The following is a 15,729-nucleotide window of genomic DNA, read 5'->3' as shown; positions in this document are numbered from 1 at the left end:
CCTTTTGTAACTACTGTGTCGATAAGGATGTGGCATATAAACTGCTGTGTTTTGGGTGATCAGCCTGGTGTGGTAAAAGTTGTGTTTCATTAGGTCTTTTGAAAATGGAATGGAGATTATATTAAATTTAGTGCACATTATGCCTATGTTGTTAACTGCTGTTTCCTTCACAGCACTGATCTTTTCCATGTAGATGTTTGCAACTGGAAAACTTTACATGTGGTAATTTCTCTCGAAGTTATAAGACATAAAAAAGATCCAGTCAAATTGTTTGTAGAGATTGTGATATGAAGRAATTGTGTCTCTTTTAAATCTATCAGCTGTTTAGGGGTAACTCTTTCAAACTGAGCACATTTTCCTCAAAATTTGCCTAATGTATGTCCTGCCATTCCCTACTCTTTGTGCAGCAAGAAGTTGTTGATATAAATGATCTTGAACCAAAACCGTGGARTAAAACATCTGGCTCAATGGCAATTTTAGTTCCTCATTTTTTTATCTTGATCAATTCTTGTGTTTTGAGCATAAATCTTACATTCTCTGTTAAAGTCTTGCAACTTGTCCTACTACTAGTCTGACAACTTCTTCYGTTCCCCTTTATGGCCACATTGCTGACTTTGGCCTCTTTGAAACCTGCTTGGCCTTCCTTTTTTTTTCAGTTCTAGCTTATTTATTTTCTAAAACTTCTCTCTCGTCCCTTCCCTTGTGTAAGGTCCATTACTTTCTGCTTCCTGCTTACTAGAAAACAAATTAACCCAAACCTGAAAGAAAAATTTTAAAAGCAGACCATTTATCCAAGTTCTAGAACTATTTTAAGAGATTTTTTTTCATGCTGTGCATATATTGTTGCACGCTGTCAACACTGAGAAGGGGAACAGAGTTGTTACTGGTCTCTCCCAGCATAACAATTAAGGGGCATCAAATGGAATTAGCAAATGGAAGWCTCACCAGAGATTTCTTCTTTGTTTCAAGTGGTTTTCCTATGGAGGGGTTTAGATTCAAGGGGAGATTTGTTGGCAAGTTAATGGAGAAGAAATCCATCAGAAGTTACTGGTTACAAAAACACCTCTCTGACAAAATCCTGTTGGAAGGATGAAGGTATTTGGGGGGGGCTCAACATCTGAAACGCTTCCCTGGGCTACTTCTGCCTATTGCTAGAAGTAGATTGGTGGCTTAGATGGACCTTTAGACCAGTCTGTCATGTCTTCAAGATCCCTGAAACATTGCAGGACTGTAGAGGGCCAGAAAGACACGTTCAGAAAAAAAAAAAAAATCCATTTTTTTCTAAATTAGCATTTGTTAATGGAGCCCTGCTTGCAATTTTTTTATTCGGTTTCATCATGCCAAAAAGGCATGCTAATCGTTTTGTTTTATATGCCTGATTTCTGTGTCAGAGTGAAGAGCTAAATGCCTGTCACTGAAACAGACGTGAATGAGTCCTCAGAGCCCAAGACATTTAGYATTGGTGATAAGCATTGTGTCAGACTGAGAAAAAGTATATCATATTCTCAGCTACTCATGGCTGAAATCCTATTATTTCTGACCATGCCTGACAGCTCTAATGTTAAACAGTGAAGGGTCATAGAAAATTTGTGTAATTTCAATGGCTGCTTTAGTGCAGCAAACATTAAGTCAGTTCCCAAGAACAGTTCCCTGGTGCAACCCTTAATAAATTCAAACTTTATTTTTAGGGATGACCTTTAGTAATTCGAGCCTTGATCCATTGAGATGCTGTTCACTTTAATGCATCTCCAAATCCCTTTTTTATGCATTTTAAATCAACACACGCTTATTCTGAATTTATGTGTGTGGATAGACGGAGAGATGTAATTTAAACACATCTGTTCAAATATGCATTTCAGATCAACTTGGGGTGCTGGTTCTCATAATACAGCTAAGTTTTTGATGGGTATTATATCCCTAAAGTACACAGCAGATGGTATTTATTAGAGATTGAATGGAAATGAAGTTTAAGGATGTTGAGCTTTTTGTCTTAAGTCGCTCATTTTTAATCATAAAATAATAATGATCTGAAGTTATAAATCCATAATGAAGTTCTATAAAATGTTTCTTGTTTGTGGGGAGAGTAGAACACCATGTATTTGAGTAAAGTTAGTCCAAGCCTTAACTGTTTGGTTTAGTCTTTGGTGGTTTTTTTTTGTTTGTTTGTTTTCTCTTTTTTTGTGGGTTTTTTTTTTTTTTTTTTTTTAGGAAAATTGATAATGGGAAGTATTATAATGTTTCTCCTAAAACCATTTGGCTGCATCTAGTAGGAGCTCTGGCAATCTTCACTGTAACTGCTTGAAGAGAGTAAAACCATGTGTACTCTTCCATCCTCAGGCAGTGAGCCATGCTAATTATGAGATATACTTTTTATCTGGGCCACTATTCCCTGGTAACAAGGACAGCCCAGTCCCTACTCGCACAGAGTTCCCCACACCTATATCTTCTCCAATTGGGTTCTGTAAATCAGGTCTCCTTGCTGCCTCCAGGTGTCATCCAGCCCAGTTTCTGAAGGAGCTCTTCTGGGGGCAGGAGCTGGTTTTGAAAAGAAGTGTCATTAAAAAATACTAGTTCTCAATCCCGGTTAAACTCTGAGAGTTGTTAGATTGTGCTYTGTATCACAGATACTCTTCTACAGCCTTTTAGAGGTGACTTACATCAAAACCACTAATGAYTCCAAATTCAAGCACAACATACGAAGCTGCCCTTATAAATCCATTGGACCTTGCTGCAGATCACAAAGCTCAGGTGTAATGTGTTCCCTGTGGGAATCACTGCCAGGAGCAGCCTCGAGTGCTCTGGAAGTTGTGGAATGCAAAAAGCAGGATACAGCCTGACTCTGTAGCTGTCAGGCTGGACTGAATATGTAGTTTCTGCTATCTTTAAAATTTAAAATGTTTCACTATGAACCACCTCCAAATTAACTGGTAGTATTTAATGGCCTTGCCAATTATTCTCCCAGGTGTATRTACCTTCTTTTAGGGAAATTTGCAAGAATACTCTGAAAAAGTTCTCTAGGGGTTTCTCTGTGGTCATGTCTGGCTTTCATTTGTCTATTTTATTTTTTAATCAAAGCAAGCATGTAAACAATATGGCATTGCAATTTCTTTTTTCTGGTTTGTTGTGTTTTGGGTATCAATTTCAGAGAGATATAATCCAAGCKGTGAAAATAAGTTAAAAAAACTAAAATTATGCATTTTACACACATAAAAAAATACTACTTACTTAAACATCTGCAAGTATTCATTGTCTCAATGGTTGAGTAAAAGTAAGTGAAAGTAAGTGAGTTGACATATAAACGAAGCCATTAAAGACTTTTACATGCAATATCAACATAGTTACCTTTTTTTGCTTTAATTCAGGCAAACTGAGGTGAAGGAGAACTGATTTGTGAGACAACCTGGAGCTGTGTAGTGCAGTAATATAGAACATTTAAAAATATTTGAAATAAAATAATATCTTATATCCTACATATTTCCTATATAAATTTCCTTAAATATATATAGCTGCATTTTAATAAGGTGTCTTACCAAGGTGTAGTTTGTATCTAGCCATAAGGCTCAGTGCATTATCATTTAAAAGACTTTACACTGAAGTGTTTATGACATGTCCATTGTCATTTAACCAAGGTACTTTACAGTTTCACTCCATATGTAAATCAGTTCAGCAACTGATTGGAGGGTTCAAGATAACTTGTTTTTCTGACACTGAGGTTCTGAACTAACACATCCTGGTCTGCTTTTAAACACATGTGGAAAAGATTACTAAGAAAAATGTTTTCAATGGATATCTGTTTATCAGATTCCTGTTCATCCATTGTGTCATTTTAGGATAATCAAAAAAATCATAGATGGGAAAGGATGGAGAACCCCCTGCTTCAGAAATTATGTTCAGTTTTAGTCCCCTAATTTAGGAGTATATTYTCCTGTGCTGCATTCATAGTCCATGGAGAGACAGAGAGGGAGAGAGAACTGCTGTAGGATTTCAGAACAGAAATAGGCTGAATTCCTTTCTCAAAGTGTGGGGATTTTTCCATGGCTTAATCCTCAGGTTAATCTCCATATAGTCAAGAGAGAAGAGGGGTGAAGGTTCCTGTTGTTCCTAGGCAGTGCTTCCAGCTGAGCAGTCTGTTTGTCTTGCGCTGGCTCCAGCTTGTGTGACTCCTCAGCGAGCAATTCAAGTTGAAGTCAGAAATCCCACAAGGTCAGGCCTCATGGAGAAAAGAGAAAGAGGGGTGAAAAGGGCTTCTGGAAGACTGTGTGTGGTCATGGGGAAGATGCAAACATGTCTAGCTCCAACACAAAAATGCACGTTGAGATGCCTGTTAGGCTCTGTAAATACACTTGAAARACCAACTCAGAGACCTTCAAATTATTTCATCCATTAACCTCATTTCTTTTACATGTTCTCTGAACAGGTATATACTGCAGAAGCATTCTAAAATAGCAAATAATGTATGATGTTAAAATAACATTKCAGAATAGACTGGTTTTATTTTCATAAAAATCCACTTCCGTTCTCTAACATTTTTTAATGCAAATTTCTRATTTATGAATAAAGAAATTGCTATGTCATCACATTTTTTTTGTTTTGACTTAATTACTGTAGATTACCCAAGCAGTTCTCATCCCCTTCTGTAAGACCACATAGTGTTTTCTTTTTATTCAAATTGCTATTTATTCTAATCCAGTATTTTGTTATACTGTAAGGGTTGTAGATGGCTGATCTTGCTTAAGAGCAAGTTGGTAGCTTTAAGTAATTTCTGAATTTAAATGTTAATTGCTGAAATGGAAGTGGGAAGAATATGTGATCATGCAAAAGAATTTCAAGTGGTCATGTGAGTAGCTGAAGGTGATAATTTTAGCTSCTTTACATAATTTCCTCCCTGAGCATGGATTTGGTTTGTAATAGTTATTGCTAAAGGAAACATTTTYTGTAACTAAAACCACATGAAATGGTCCATGTAACAAGTGAATCCTAGAAATTTTCACATTTTTTCTGCTGCTTTTCTTAGAAATACTTCTCCATGAAAATGAGGGTGGGGACTGGTTTTACTATTTTATTTTTGAAAACTTCACACTTTTATCTCCTTTCTAAGTTACTTGTCCATGACTTGACTTCCAGGCATCACTCTCTTCCTTGGGTCTGAATTTTTTCTGTGACCCAGAGGATGACTTTATTCCTCTTTAGGCRTGGGTAGGATGTTTCTTCTGTATTCTTTCAAACACATCTTGTTCTTCCTTTCTGTGCGGACTGGATACCCGTGCTCTCAGCACTTGTTCCTGGGTGTGTWGGTCCTTACAGCATCACACTGTAAGGTGAAGTAGTTGCTTCTTTTTGGGTGGTCAGAATTGCCCAAGACAATTGRTGTTTGCATTGTTGGTCTAGCTCAGAGTGGCAAAACATCATGTGTGAGTAGATGGAAGGAATTTATGTATGTAGAGGAACAAGAAGAGAAGAGAATATTCAGGAACCCTAAGTATTAGGGCTATATTATCTTWTGCATGGCATTGGTTATTCCTCTGACTCATCTTTTTCTGAAATTCCACAGTTTTAATGTAAAATGTTCCAATTAAGAGTCAGCATGTATTGTCAGGCTTCTCTCTTACACCCTAGAAAACATTAGTGGAAACTGAATATTTAGATCAACTGTAAATGTGTTCATGTAATAAATGTTACAGGGAATGTTCAGCAGTTTTTTCTTTGTTTGCTTCAGAATAGATAAGCAGCATTTCATGTTAAAAAAAAATATTGGCTGATGCACAAGACCTTGTTTCTGTGTGATTTTGGATCATRTTTCACAGCTGGGGCAATTCTTAAACATCATCTGAATCTATGTAATGAAGAATCTTGTGCTGCTTTCTTTCAGGCTGTCAGGGAAAAGGTCACTTTAATTTTCAAGTGTGTATGTGTTCTATATTTTTCCATAATTATATCTTCCCCCCCCCCTCTTTTTTTATTAAGAAATTATGTTCCGCATGTGGAACTAATTGTACATATTTTTGTTCATCACTGCTTTGAAAAAGTCGTAAGAGCTTGATTTTTTGTCATTTTGGATTTTATTCTGGGTAATATCTCATGCTTTTCTCTCCTTTTAAAACTTCTTGTTTAGCAATATAATCTGCAGTGATATAAAAATGCACTATGCAATATCATATTTTAGGCAGTTACACTGGATTGAACTGTAATTAATTTGCTGTTGCTGAATACACTGTGGTCCTTATTCTCTTTTTGTACCCAGGCTTTTCTTTGTGTGTAATAATTCCATCCAGGAAGAAATCTAATTACTAAGATAATTAACACCTTATCAGCAAATGGAGTTCAGACATTTGTAGAGTTTATGAATTTTTAAAATATGTAATTTCCTTTTAACTGAATGACAACTGGTGTTATGGAGAAAAAGAGCATATTTTATTGTATCTAGCTTGATTGGACCTTATAATTCATGTTGCTATAGAAACAACCAGGCCTTTATAAAGGATGGTATTACTACTACCATTGGTAATAAATGCTTTGACTGTTGCCAATAGTGTCATTAAAATGAATAAAATAACTTCATTATAATGGTTTGTCAAATGTAATGAATGCTCTGTTCCCATTCTGAGAAGTGGCAGCTGATGTTAGGTGGCATTGGTTTATAAATTATTGTACCCTTTCTTCTGTGAGCTTACCACTGCTGCACAAGGTATTTGTGGTATGAACAGGATCACGCTGCAGGATACACTGCTGCTCTCTTCACGTGGTCCTTGAAGTTAAGGAATTGTGTTGTTACTTGGTATGAGGCAGAAGTTCATATCTTGATGTTTGTCAGCCTTAAGCAAGCAATGTTAACTGGAGGTGTTGAGCCAACAGTTCTGGGGGTTTCTGCTGTTCTGCACAGTATCCAGGTTGTGTTTCCCACTTAGGGTTATTGGATCGAGTTTATACTGGTTTGGATTTGTCATTGAAATGCCATCTTTTAAYTACATCTCAGATCATGGAGTATGAATTTATGAGCTCAAAAGGAATTGATACAAGTTGGTTTCTTTAGTGGGGATTTTTCATAAGGAAAATGTAGAAGATTCTAATAACATATCAAAAAAATTCCCATGCTGCTATTTATATATGCAGACACATGTTAAAAAGGGGACAAGACATTCAATTTAATATAAGCTCATTGCCAATACTTAAAATATTGGCAATGTTTGAGTTTAGAAAAAGAATCACAAAATAAGAAAAACTCACTACCATATATGATTGTATGAAGACTTTTGTCTTTTATGCTCTAATATTACACCTAATCAAATTACTAAGAACAGTATTCTCTGCTTCCCTTTTCTTGGGTCTTTTGCCAACAGATTCTCTTTTTCCAGTCAAACTCATTGTTTCAGGAAATTCTTCTTTCAGGAGATTTTTCTTTCCGATATTCAAACTTCAATTTCTTCACTCACTACAACCACAGCATTATTTTCTTTCTCTTTTTATGTGCTGTCTAATAAGAAATTACAATTTTCTGTGGCTGTTCAAATACTCCAAAATGTATTTTGCATTGACATTGACAGTTCTGCATTGCTTTATCCTGATGAGGGGGAGAGAAGCCTTCCATTCATTTCTGTATGTTAGATACAGTCCTGGAGACATCTTCTTAAACCCAGATGTGAACTTCGCTTGTGACAGTTGTTTTTATACCATTTACCCCCAAAACAATCTCTCTCTGCTGTTCCCTTGCCTGTAGCCTACATAGGAGCTGTAGAATTATTTAGGTTGGAAGGGACCTCTGGAAGACATCTCTCCCCCTACTTGAAAGAGGGCTAGTTCTAAGTCAGACATCACCAATATCTTTACAGAGTTCTTACTTTTCTCCATAAGTCACATTTTCTCCAGTTGATCATTGTTACAGACAGTGTAGAGTCAACTCTGCATTGTAGAAACATCTGTGTCAGGAGGGAGCACTGAGTACTGTATATTTCTGCCTCTCTGCGTTATTCCCACTCTACTCAAGCAGGCTGAATACAAAACAGGGCTGTGGCCTCTCAGTTTCTCCCAAGGCAGTGGTCATGCAGCTGACTGGTGTCAGATTTGGAAAACCGAGTTGGTGACTCCTGCGTCACAGAGAGTACTCTAAATGCTATGCAGTGTTTATCTCTTGGCTGCAGGGCTTTTTTTGGGCCATGTCACACAAACACAGAAGGGCCAAGGTTGGGAGGGTCCTAGGGAAGTCATTTTTTCCAACCCCCTTGCTCAAGCAGTGCTACCTAGATCCAGTGTCACAGGACCATTACCAGATGGCTTTTGAAGACATTGCATGGAGGGAGACTCCTCAAGCTCCCAGGACAAGATGTGCCAATGCATAGTCATCCTCAGTTCTGATGAGGAGCACACCACTTGAGCCCTCATGCCCTTGACTACTGCCAGAGCTCTGTGGTCATTTTAATACTGCCCAGGCTTCCACTGGCAAGATCATGTGTTCCCAATGGAATAACAGCAGTGAGTGGTAGTCAAAGGACCAGATGAGCCCCAGAGCACCTTGGATCCTGTCAGACAGCAAAACTCTCTACATGGGTGGTTGTGTTAACAGATGGGTGCCTCTGTCTGCCAGAGCAGGGAGTCACCCACTGCAGTGATTTCTTCTTGCTAGCTTTGTGTGGTTTAGGGGGACCACATACTTTGCTTGTCAGCACATCTGTCTCCAATTAAGCTTTGAGGCTAATGGCCATATTTTGCAGCTGCAAGGCTTTAGTTGGTGGAGATCTTTCTTGTCAGAAGACACCAGCTTCCATCCTTCCCCTCTSCAGAGCTCTTGCTTTCCTTGGTGTAGTGGGGGTTCACTTTACATGCTTCTCTACTGTAGATCAAGGGGCTGAGGCTCTTCAGACTGTTGAGTTGCAGAGAATCATAGGTTGGAAAAGACCTCTAAGGTCATCAAGAAGCCCAACCTTTAACCTGGCACTGCCATCCCCTTTTCATCACTGATGCTGCACAGTCTCCTGTAACTCCACTTGGAGGAGCAGCTTCTCTTAAAGACCCCTGCTCCAGCAGGAGAGAGGGCTGTTTCTCCTGGCATCAGAGAGAGACCCCAGGCACTGCCTGGAGCTTGGAGGTCTGCATCCACCATTTGAAGTTCAGTCCAGGTGCAAGCCTTGGTGGCTGCTCCAGCATCTGTTGGGGAAAGTGTTCATGGTATGTTCCTGCCCTGTCCAAAACTGTAATGGTGACACAATTTCAGCTGAGGCCCCCTTACTTCACCCTCTTCTGTGCATTCTATGTCTCTGGGCTGTGCTCTCTTAACCTTATCTGTGTAGGGATTCTGCATATTCAATGCAAGTTAGGAAATGCTGATCTTGGTTAAATAATAGGAAAACTCAGTGCCTCTGCATTTCTGAACTTATGTGTTTCATTTTCCTTTTAAAACAAAGCATAGGCTGGTGTTTTAGAATACTGAGTTAGAAATTACTTGTGACTAAAGATGTATTTTTGGCTCCTAAGCCAATTTTGTTCAAATTTGCTATGTTGTATGACATGCCACTCCCCTCTTTCATATACACCATTCTACTTCAACAGATRTATTATAAAACATTAAATAGTTGACATTGTCTAGTGTCTAAGTCTCAAAAGGTTCACATTTTATTAATTGAGCAATCAGAATTCAAGAAATAACAAGGTCTGCTGWTTACCTCTAATTTTGAATGACAGAAGTGTTGATCCAGATGTTTTCACWCTCTGTCACAATCCTAATCCAGTATTTGCTGCACCCAGAGTATCTCCTACTCCTTGTGCTCTCAGCTGAGCACCAAATGCATTTTTCATTATCGCGCAATGGTGTTAAAATATTTTTTTTTTTTCCCAAAGATCCTTTTAGGTCTCAATTTCTGTAGGTGAAGCTGAAGGCTGTAAGTCTATGTACACTCGCTTTTAAGGGAGCAAGATTTTTACAGGTCTTAATTTAAGTGTTTCTTTCTACTTTCTTTACAGAGTGCCTGGAATAACAATTGCTACAGACATAATTTGTGGTTTTCCTGGAGAGACAGATGAAGATTTTCAAGAAACAATGAAACTTGTAGAACTGTACAGGTTTCCAAGCTTGTTTATTAATCAATTCTACCCACGCCCAGGAACCCCAGCGGCAAAAATGCCTCAAGTTCCAGCTGCAGTGGTAAGATTCGTTTTCAGATGCCTTTAATACATAAAGCATGTACATGAAAATGTAAATTTTCTACAGAACTGTGCTGCATTCAATTGAAGGTTTTTTTCAGGAAGGAAAATGATGCTAACTAGATCACTGAATGCATTTTTATATATAAATGACTGTTCAGGTTGTGAGGAATGGGAAAACAGTGAAGGTCTTGTCTGCTTTCTGTCAAGTTCAGGGTGAATGTCTACGAAGAGTAGTAGCTGATTGATTTAAGATAYTAATTTAGCTGATTGATTTAAGAWATTAATTTTTTTTYCATTTTAAAACTTCTSTGATGCCARCAATCTCAAGCTTATTGTGAGTAATAATGAAAAGTGTTAATAACAGAGCAGTGATTGTCTCTGATTTATTTGTCAAATATCAGATTTACAGGCCACTTCTTGAGACTCTCCTTATGCACTGCTCATAAACTTTACTTCCTTCAGCCTGCAAGTTAAAGGTCATTAATAAAATTGCATCTAAACTTCCATGTTTAGTTGTTCCTTGTCTTCCCCTTTCCCTTCCTTCCTTCCTTCCTTCCTGCCTGCCAGCCTGCCTCCCTTCCTCCCTCCCAACACTTTCTGACTGCCAACACTCTCATCATAAATTCCAAGGTGAAAACCAGCCTGTTTTTATATAGAAGGTACATGGCTAATATCTGTATTTTGCTTGATATAAATAACTATTTATAAGCAATAATAATAGCAATCATATCAGAAGGCATGGTTTGATTTATTTAAAAAAATTGCATTTGTTGGTTTTTAATCTGAATCTCAGAAAAGGAAAGTGTACAAGATTGATGCCTGTAGTAATTCAACTCATTATTATATCACTATTATGGGCATAAATAACATTTATATTTCCTTTCAGTGTAAGAATGMAAGTCAGCTGGCAATGTAAATCAATTTAAATAAAAACCTATTTCTTTCAATTTATGTGCCCTGGTACATCAGCATGAAGTCAAAACARTACCTTGGGATGTGTATCCCTTTGCTTATATGTCTGAAAACTAAACAAAGTATTTCTGCTCACTCTCAGTATATACCATGAATTCCATAGGATGTGTCAGCTGCTGGAGACATAAAATGAGATCATATTAGGCTTCTTCAGTTTATTGTTTAGTGTAGTGCAGCTTGAGCAATGACTGTTCATTTATTATAGACAACCTCATAATGGGAAATTGTAAGTTTTCAAATATAAATACCTGCTGTTTAGATAGTCTCCACACTGTTGCATTATTTTTCTTAGTTTTAAATGTTTTTTATGTATTTTGATAAACCAAAAAAAAAAAAATTGAAAATGTAATTTTTGGAAGATAGGAACGTTAAAAATCAAAATATTGATGTATGTTTTGGGTTTGTATTCCTTCATTCACAAGTTCTTAAGCATGCTGCTTTTAATGGAAGGTGCAGAGAACTTAAGTTAATTTATCCACTTCTGTTTAACTGGGTGCTTATGGGAAGACAAAATGCAAAGAGATAAATTATTAAAAGAATATTAGCTGTTCTGTAGTTTGAAGTATTACTTGGAAAATGGTAATAGTCAATTTAACCCAGTTTTACGTTCGTTCTTCTTATTTGTAGCACTAGTACTTATTGCTTTCAGTGAATTAGAACCTTCAAAGAAGATGGGCCCTCTAATCCAGGGCTGATGAAAATCTGTAATTAATAGATTTTGTTTCTCTTTTTTCTTTTTTYCCCCTGTAGTATTTCAAAAATCCTATGTTATGAGATTCTTTGTTCTTTTATCTCTTAGTAGAAATGGAGAGCAACTAGTCAAACAGAGCAGGAAAAGCTTCTGCTAATCTCATATATTTTATATTCGCTGTTACTTCCAGACAGCAGCTGATGGTCTTTCCTGCATTACCAGAAATTGATAGGCATTTAATTTGTCATTCCTTCTTAGAGTAACTTATGTTTCTTTGCTAGGAAAAGGGAGTAGCACRCAACCATCCACTCTGACCCTTTCATCCTTTAACGAAATATTATCCATGCTAATGAATTAATTTTATTGCATTTGCATTGGGTATGAAATAGCACATGCACTACCATGCAGCTGGCCTGTTCAAGTGCCTGAGTTTACATTGGATCATCAGTCTGAACCTGTGAGCTTGGTGCTTCCACAGGATGTTCCTAACAGTATCCTCTGAAATGCATCTGCTCATAGGATCTCTTTATGGGAAAAGAATTTTGTCTATGTTGCTTAACTGCAGATGCTGAGCCAGTGAGCAAGTTATTTGACCACTGCTATTCTTCTCTCCTTTTTTACTTTTTTTCTAAAGGGTACATGTATTTACTACATTATTTCAGTTTTTAAATGCTTCTGTAATGGACAAATCTATTGCTAACTGCARCTTGCTCCATTTCAGTGCATTCCACATCCCAGCTCTGGTTCAAGATGGCTTTGGTGATTTTTCCCAAGTATCACAGCWGCAGTAATAACATACTTGCCATGTCAGTTCCTTTTAGGCTAGCTTTTTTTGGAAGACCTTACCATTTCTAGAGGCAATCTGTAGATTACTAATCATATAATATTTTTAGTGGATTGTTTTGATAATGATCTTAAATAAAATTGCATTTTTKGAGAGAATCCTCATTTGATTTTATCTTAATAGAAAAAACAATCAGTAGGTCAACATGGAATCATCCCTTCACATAGATAATTTATCATTGAAAGCCTTAAAGGCACCGATACTTTGCTAAAAGGGCAGATGACACWAATCCATATGGACAGTTCTGCCACCATAAATTCAGAAAAGACAGCTAAAGCTGCAGGCCTTTCTTATTTCTCCTGGAGAAAAAATGTCCATGGAAAGTCAGACATCTGTCTAAACGGTCTCGTCATTTCATAACCATCAATTATATGCTTACCATAAATACTCTCTCCTGTTTAGAGAAAAGTTAAAACAAATTTGGGCATGATTTATTTTTTTTTAATAAGCAAATACAGCAATGCTGAGTCATGTGCATGGAAAGTGAGCTAAGATGTCCAGAACTTAAATGCTACCCAGTTTTTTTCCTTGCCTTTGTCCCCATTTTATCCACCTTTTGTTAAATATACTGTTTCAGAGATGAGTCTAAATGCTCCTTATATTCAATGGGTAGAAAATTCYCACTCTGAAGTGTGTTATTGATGAAATGCTATTTTGTGCATTGTTACTGCTGCTGTTATTGTTATTTTGTATCTGAATTTCTACAGTTCCTTACTGTTTACTTGTAAAAGTGATCATGCTGAAAATTGCATGTCAAATTACAGATTCCAGTTAAACTAATAATAAGCAATGTAAGACACATGATTTAGATGTGTCTGGTAGAAAATTCATATTTAGCTGCATTGCAAGGCATCAGAATAATTCTAAGCGAGAAAGTTAYTTTCCCTGAAATCAGGAGTGTGCAAAATCTTATGGTTTTAATAATTTTAATTTCTCTGGTCTTTATTTTTTCAAGGCATCTATTACTCATATGGGGATATGCAAGATATTTTTCTCTGTCCTTATGATTTGGTCCATCACAATTTCTGAAACATTAGGGGAGATTATCATCTCAGGATCAACTTGACTTCTGTCACTTGGAAATTACATGAGGAAATAGCCATTTTGAAAATAGGAATCGTAACAAGGTACAATTAGGTTCATCTCTACTGAGAATAGGAGATGGCAGCTGTTTTGAGAGCAGTAATGTGACTGCAAATTCTAATTCTGATTCTAATCTTTCTTTATGTATTTTCAATAGTGTAAGAAATTTGGTTTCAGTTACTGGTGTAATTATTAGATTTTTTTTTAAAAGCATTTTTAGTGATATCTAGATGAAAGACTATATATTCACTTTCTCTTTCCATCTCTCTTTTTTCATGTCATCAGATAATTATGTTGCTCCCAGCTAGAAAATTTTGTCAGTCGACTATTGAATGTTTCCTTTAATTCCTCTGAATTGTCTCATTAATTGTTTCTCTCGTTATTAGTTGTATTAAGCACTGTGCTTATGATACTGAGGTTAATAACCGATTTACAAACTTCATAACTGTCCTGGTTTTGGCTGGAATARTACCTGGTATGATGCTGTGTTTYGGATTTAATATGAGAATCATGTTGATACCACACTGATATTTCTAGTTGTTGTTAAACAGTGTTTATTCCAAGTCAAGGACTTCTCAGCTTCTCATGCCCTGCCAGCAAGAAGGCTGGAGGGACACAAGAAGCTGGGAGGCTGCACAGCTGGGACAGTTGCCCCAAGCTGGCCAAAGGGACATTCCATACCATGTGGCATCCTGCTGAGTGCACAGAGCTGGCCAGAGGCAGCTGCTGCAGCTGCTTGGTCACCCTGAAGGGTTAGAAGATTAACACACTGGTACTACACTCATCATTAGCAGGAGGGAAAARCAATCAGTGGTCAGACATGGTATCCCCCTGCTTTTAATGAAACCATCATTTAGATCTGTTCCCATATTTACCAATTSTAGGAGCGGTACTAAATGCAGTAAAATATTTTCTGTAAGCATAGCATAATGCAATATGCAGCTCAGTGCTGTCTGCCAGACAAGTTGTATTTGACCATCTCAGTGGGAGCAGAAATTTTGTGGCCTTTATTCTATAATGGCTACTTATTTTTCTCAGACTGCTTTACCTTTACTTCCCTCTAGGAGGTCTCCAAGAAGTTTCATGACACCTTTCATGAGTGGCTGCAGATCTACCATATCTCCCTTTGACTAGAATTCTATAAGGAACTAGAAACAGTCATTCCTGAGTGCCAGCAGATACAGTGGGATGTTTGATTCCTCCTTTGCTGGCTGGCTGGATATGGTTTTGTAGTTTTGAATCTCTGCCCACAAACATCTGAATCTTCTGTGGTAGCTCTCATGTTTTTACCTATTCAAAACATGTAATTATCCATATCAAATTGCCCCAGCCTGTCTAAAAAATAACCAGTATTGTATCAGGCAATATGAGCTGTCCTCTGCTTCAGCATGTTTTAACTTCAGGCAGCTGGACAGCAAATGGAATAGCATTGCTTGTGCAAGGGACACCTTTTGCTGTGTTCAGAGCCTCAAAGGAAAGGAGCACAGGTGGACCTGACAGGTGTCCCATCAAAGAAAAGGCTGGTAAGCTCCCTGGGGAGAGGACAGTGAGGAAAGATGACAATTGAGGAGCATTCTTGCCCCTGAGCATGTTCTTCAGACTTTAGTGGATAGTTATATGGCACGCTGTGCTTGGGGAGGCCAGAGTTGGAGCTAAAGCAAGRAAAAAATTCATCTGCCATCTGATATGGATTTAGAAGTAACTTGATAAGGTTTTGTGTTCTCTGTGATAGATGACAGAGCCAATTGCACTGTTAAGCACTTCCAGGTTGAGAGTGCAACTTTAGGTGGAGCTGATTACTTAATGTGATTAAAGTGCCCAGAAAGGAAGGTRCCATCTCATTGCTGGTTCTCACAGACACAGCAGAATCAGTAATATTTCTTGCCTTAGATTAAGAGTGGCCAAGGCAAAGATCATGCAGTGGGACTATGTAGGGATATTTTTTTTAAAATTAAAGAGGAATGCTGCAGAGATCATAAGGTAGGAGGAAAGGGAAAGGGAAAGG

General features: G+C 37.5%; 1 protein-coding gene across 2 annotated transcripts in view; it reads left to right on the top strand.

The window, feature by feature from the left end:
- Positions 1 to 15,729, top strand: part of CDKAL1 (CDK5 regulatory subunit associated protein 1 like 1) — a 378,644-nt gene that overhangs the window by 265,065 nt on the left and 97,850 nt on the right. For both annotated transcript variants that reach the window (XM_057377905.1, XM_057377904.1), the window contains exon 11: positions 9,952 to 10,132. In XM_057377905.1, the coding sequence (XP_057233888.1) occupies positions 9,952 to 10,132 (181 nt within the window). The remainder of the gene's footprint in view (positions 1 to 9,951; positions 10,133 to 15,729) is intronic.

The sequence above is a fragment of the Malurus melanocephalus genome, unplaced genomic scaffold (genome assembly GCF_030028575.1).
Source record: "Malurus melanocephalus ecotype Western Australia unplaced genomic scaffold, MMel_1.1 scaffold_332, whole genome shotgun sequence".
In the NCBI taxonomy this organism is placed as follows: Eukaryota; Metazoa; Chordata; class Aves; order Passeriformes; family Maluridae; genus Malurus; species Malurus melanocephalus.
This window is presented reverse-complemented; position numbering and strand designations above follow the sequence as displayed.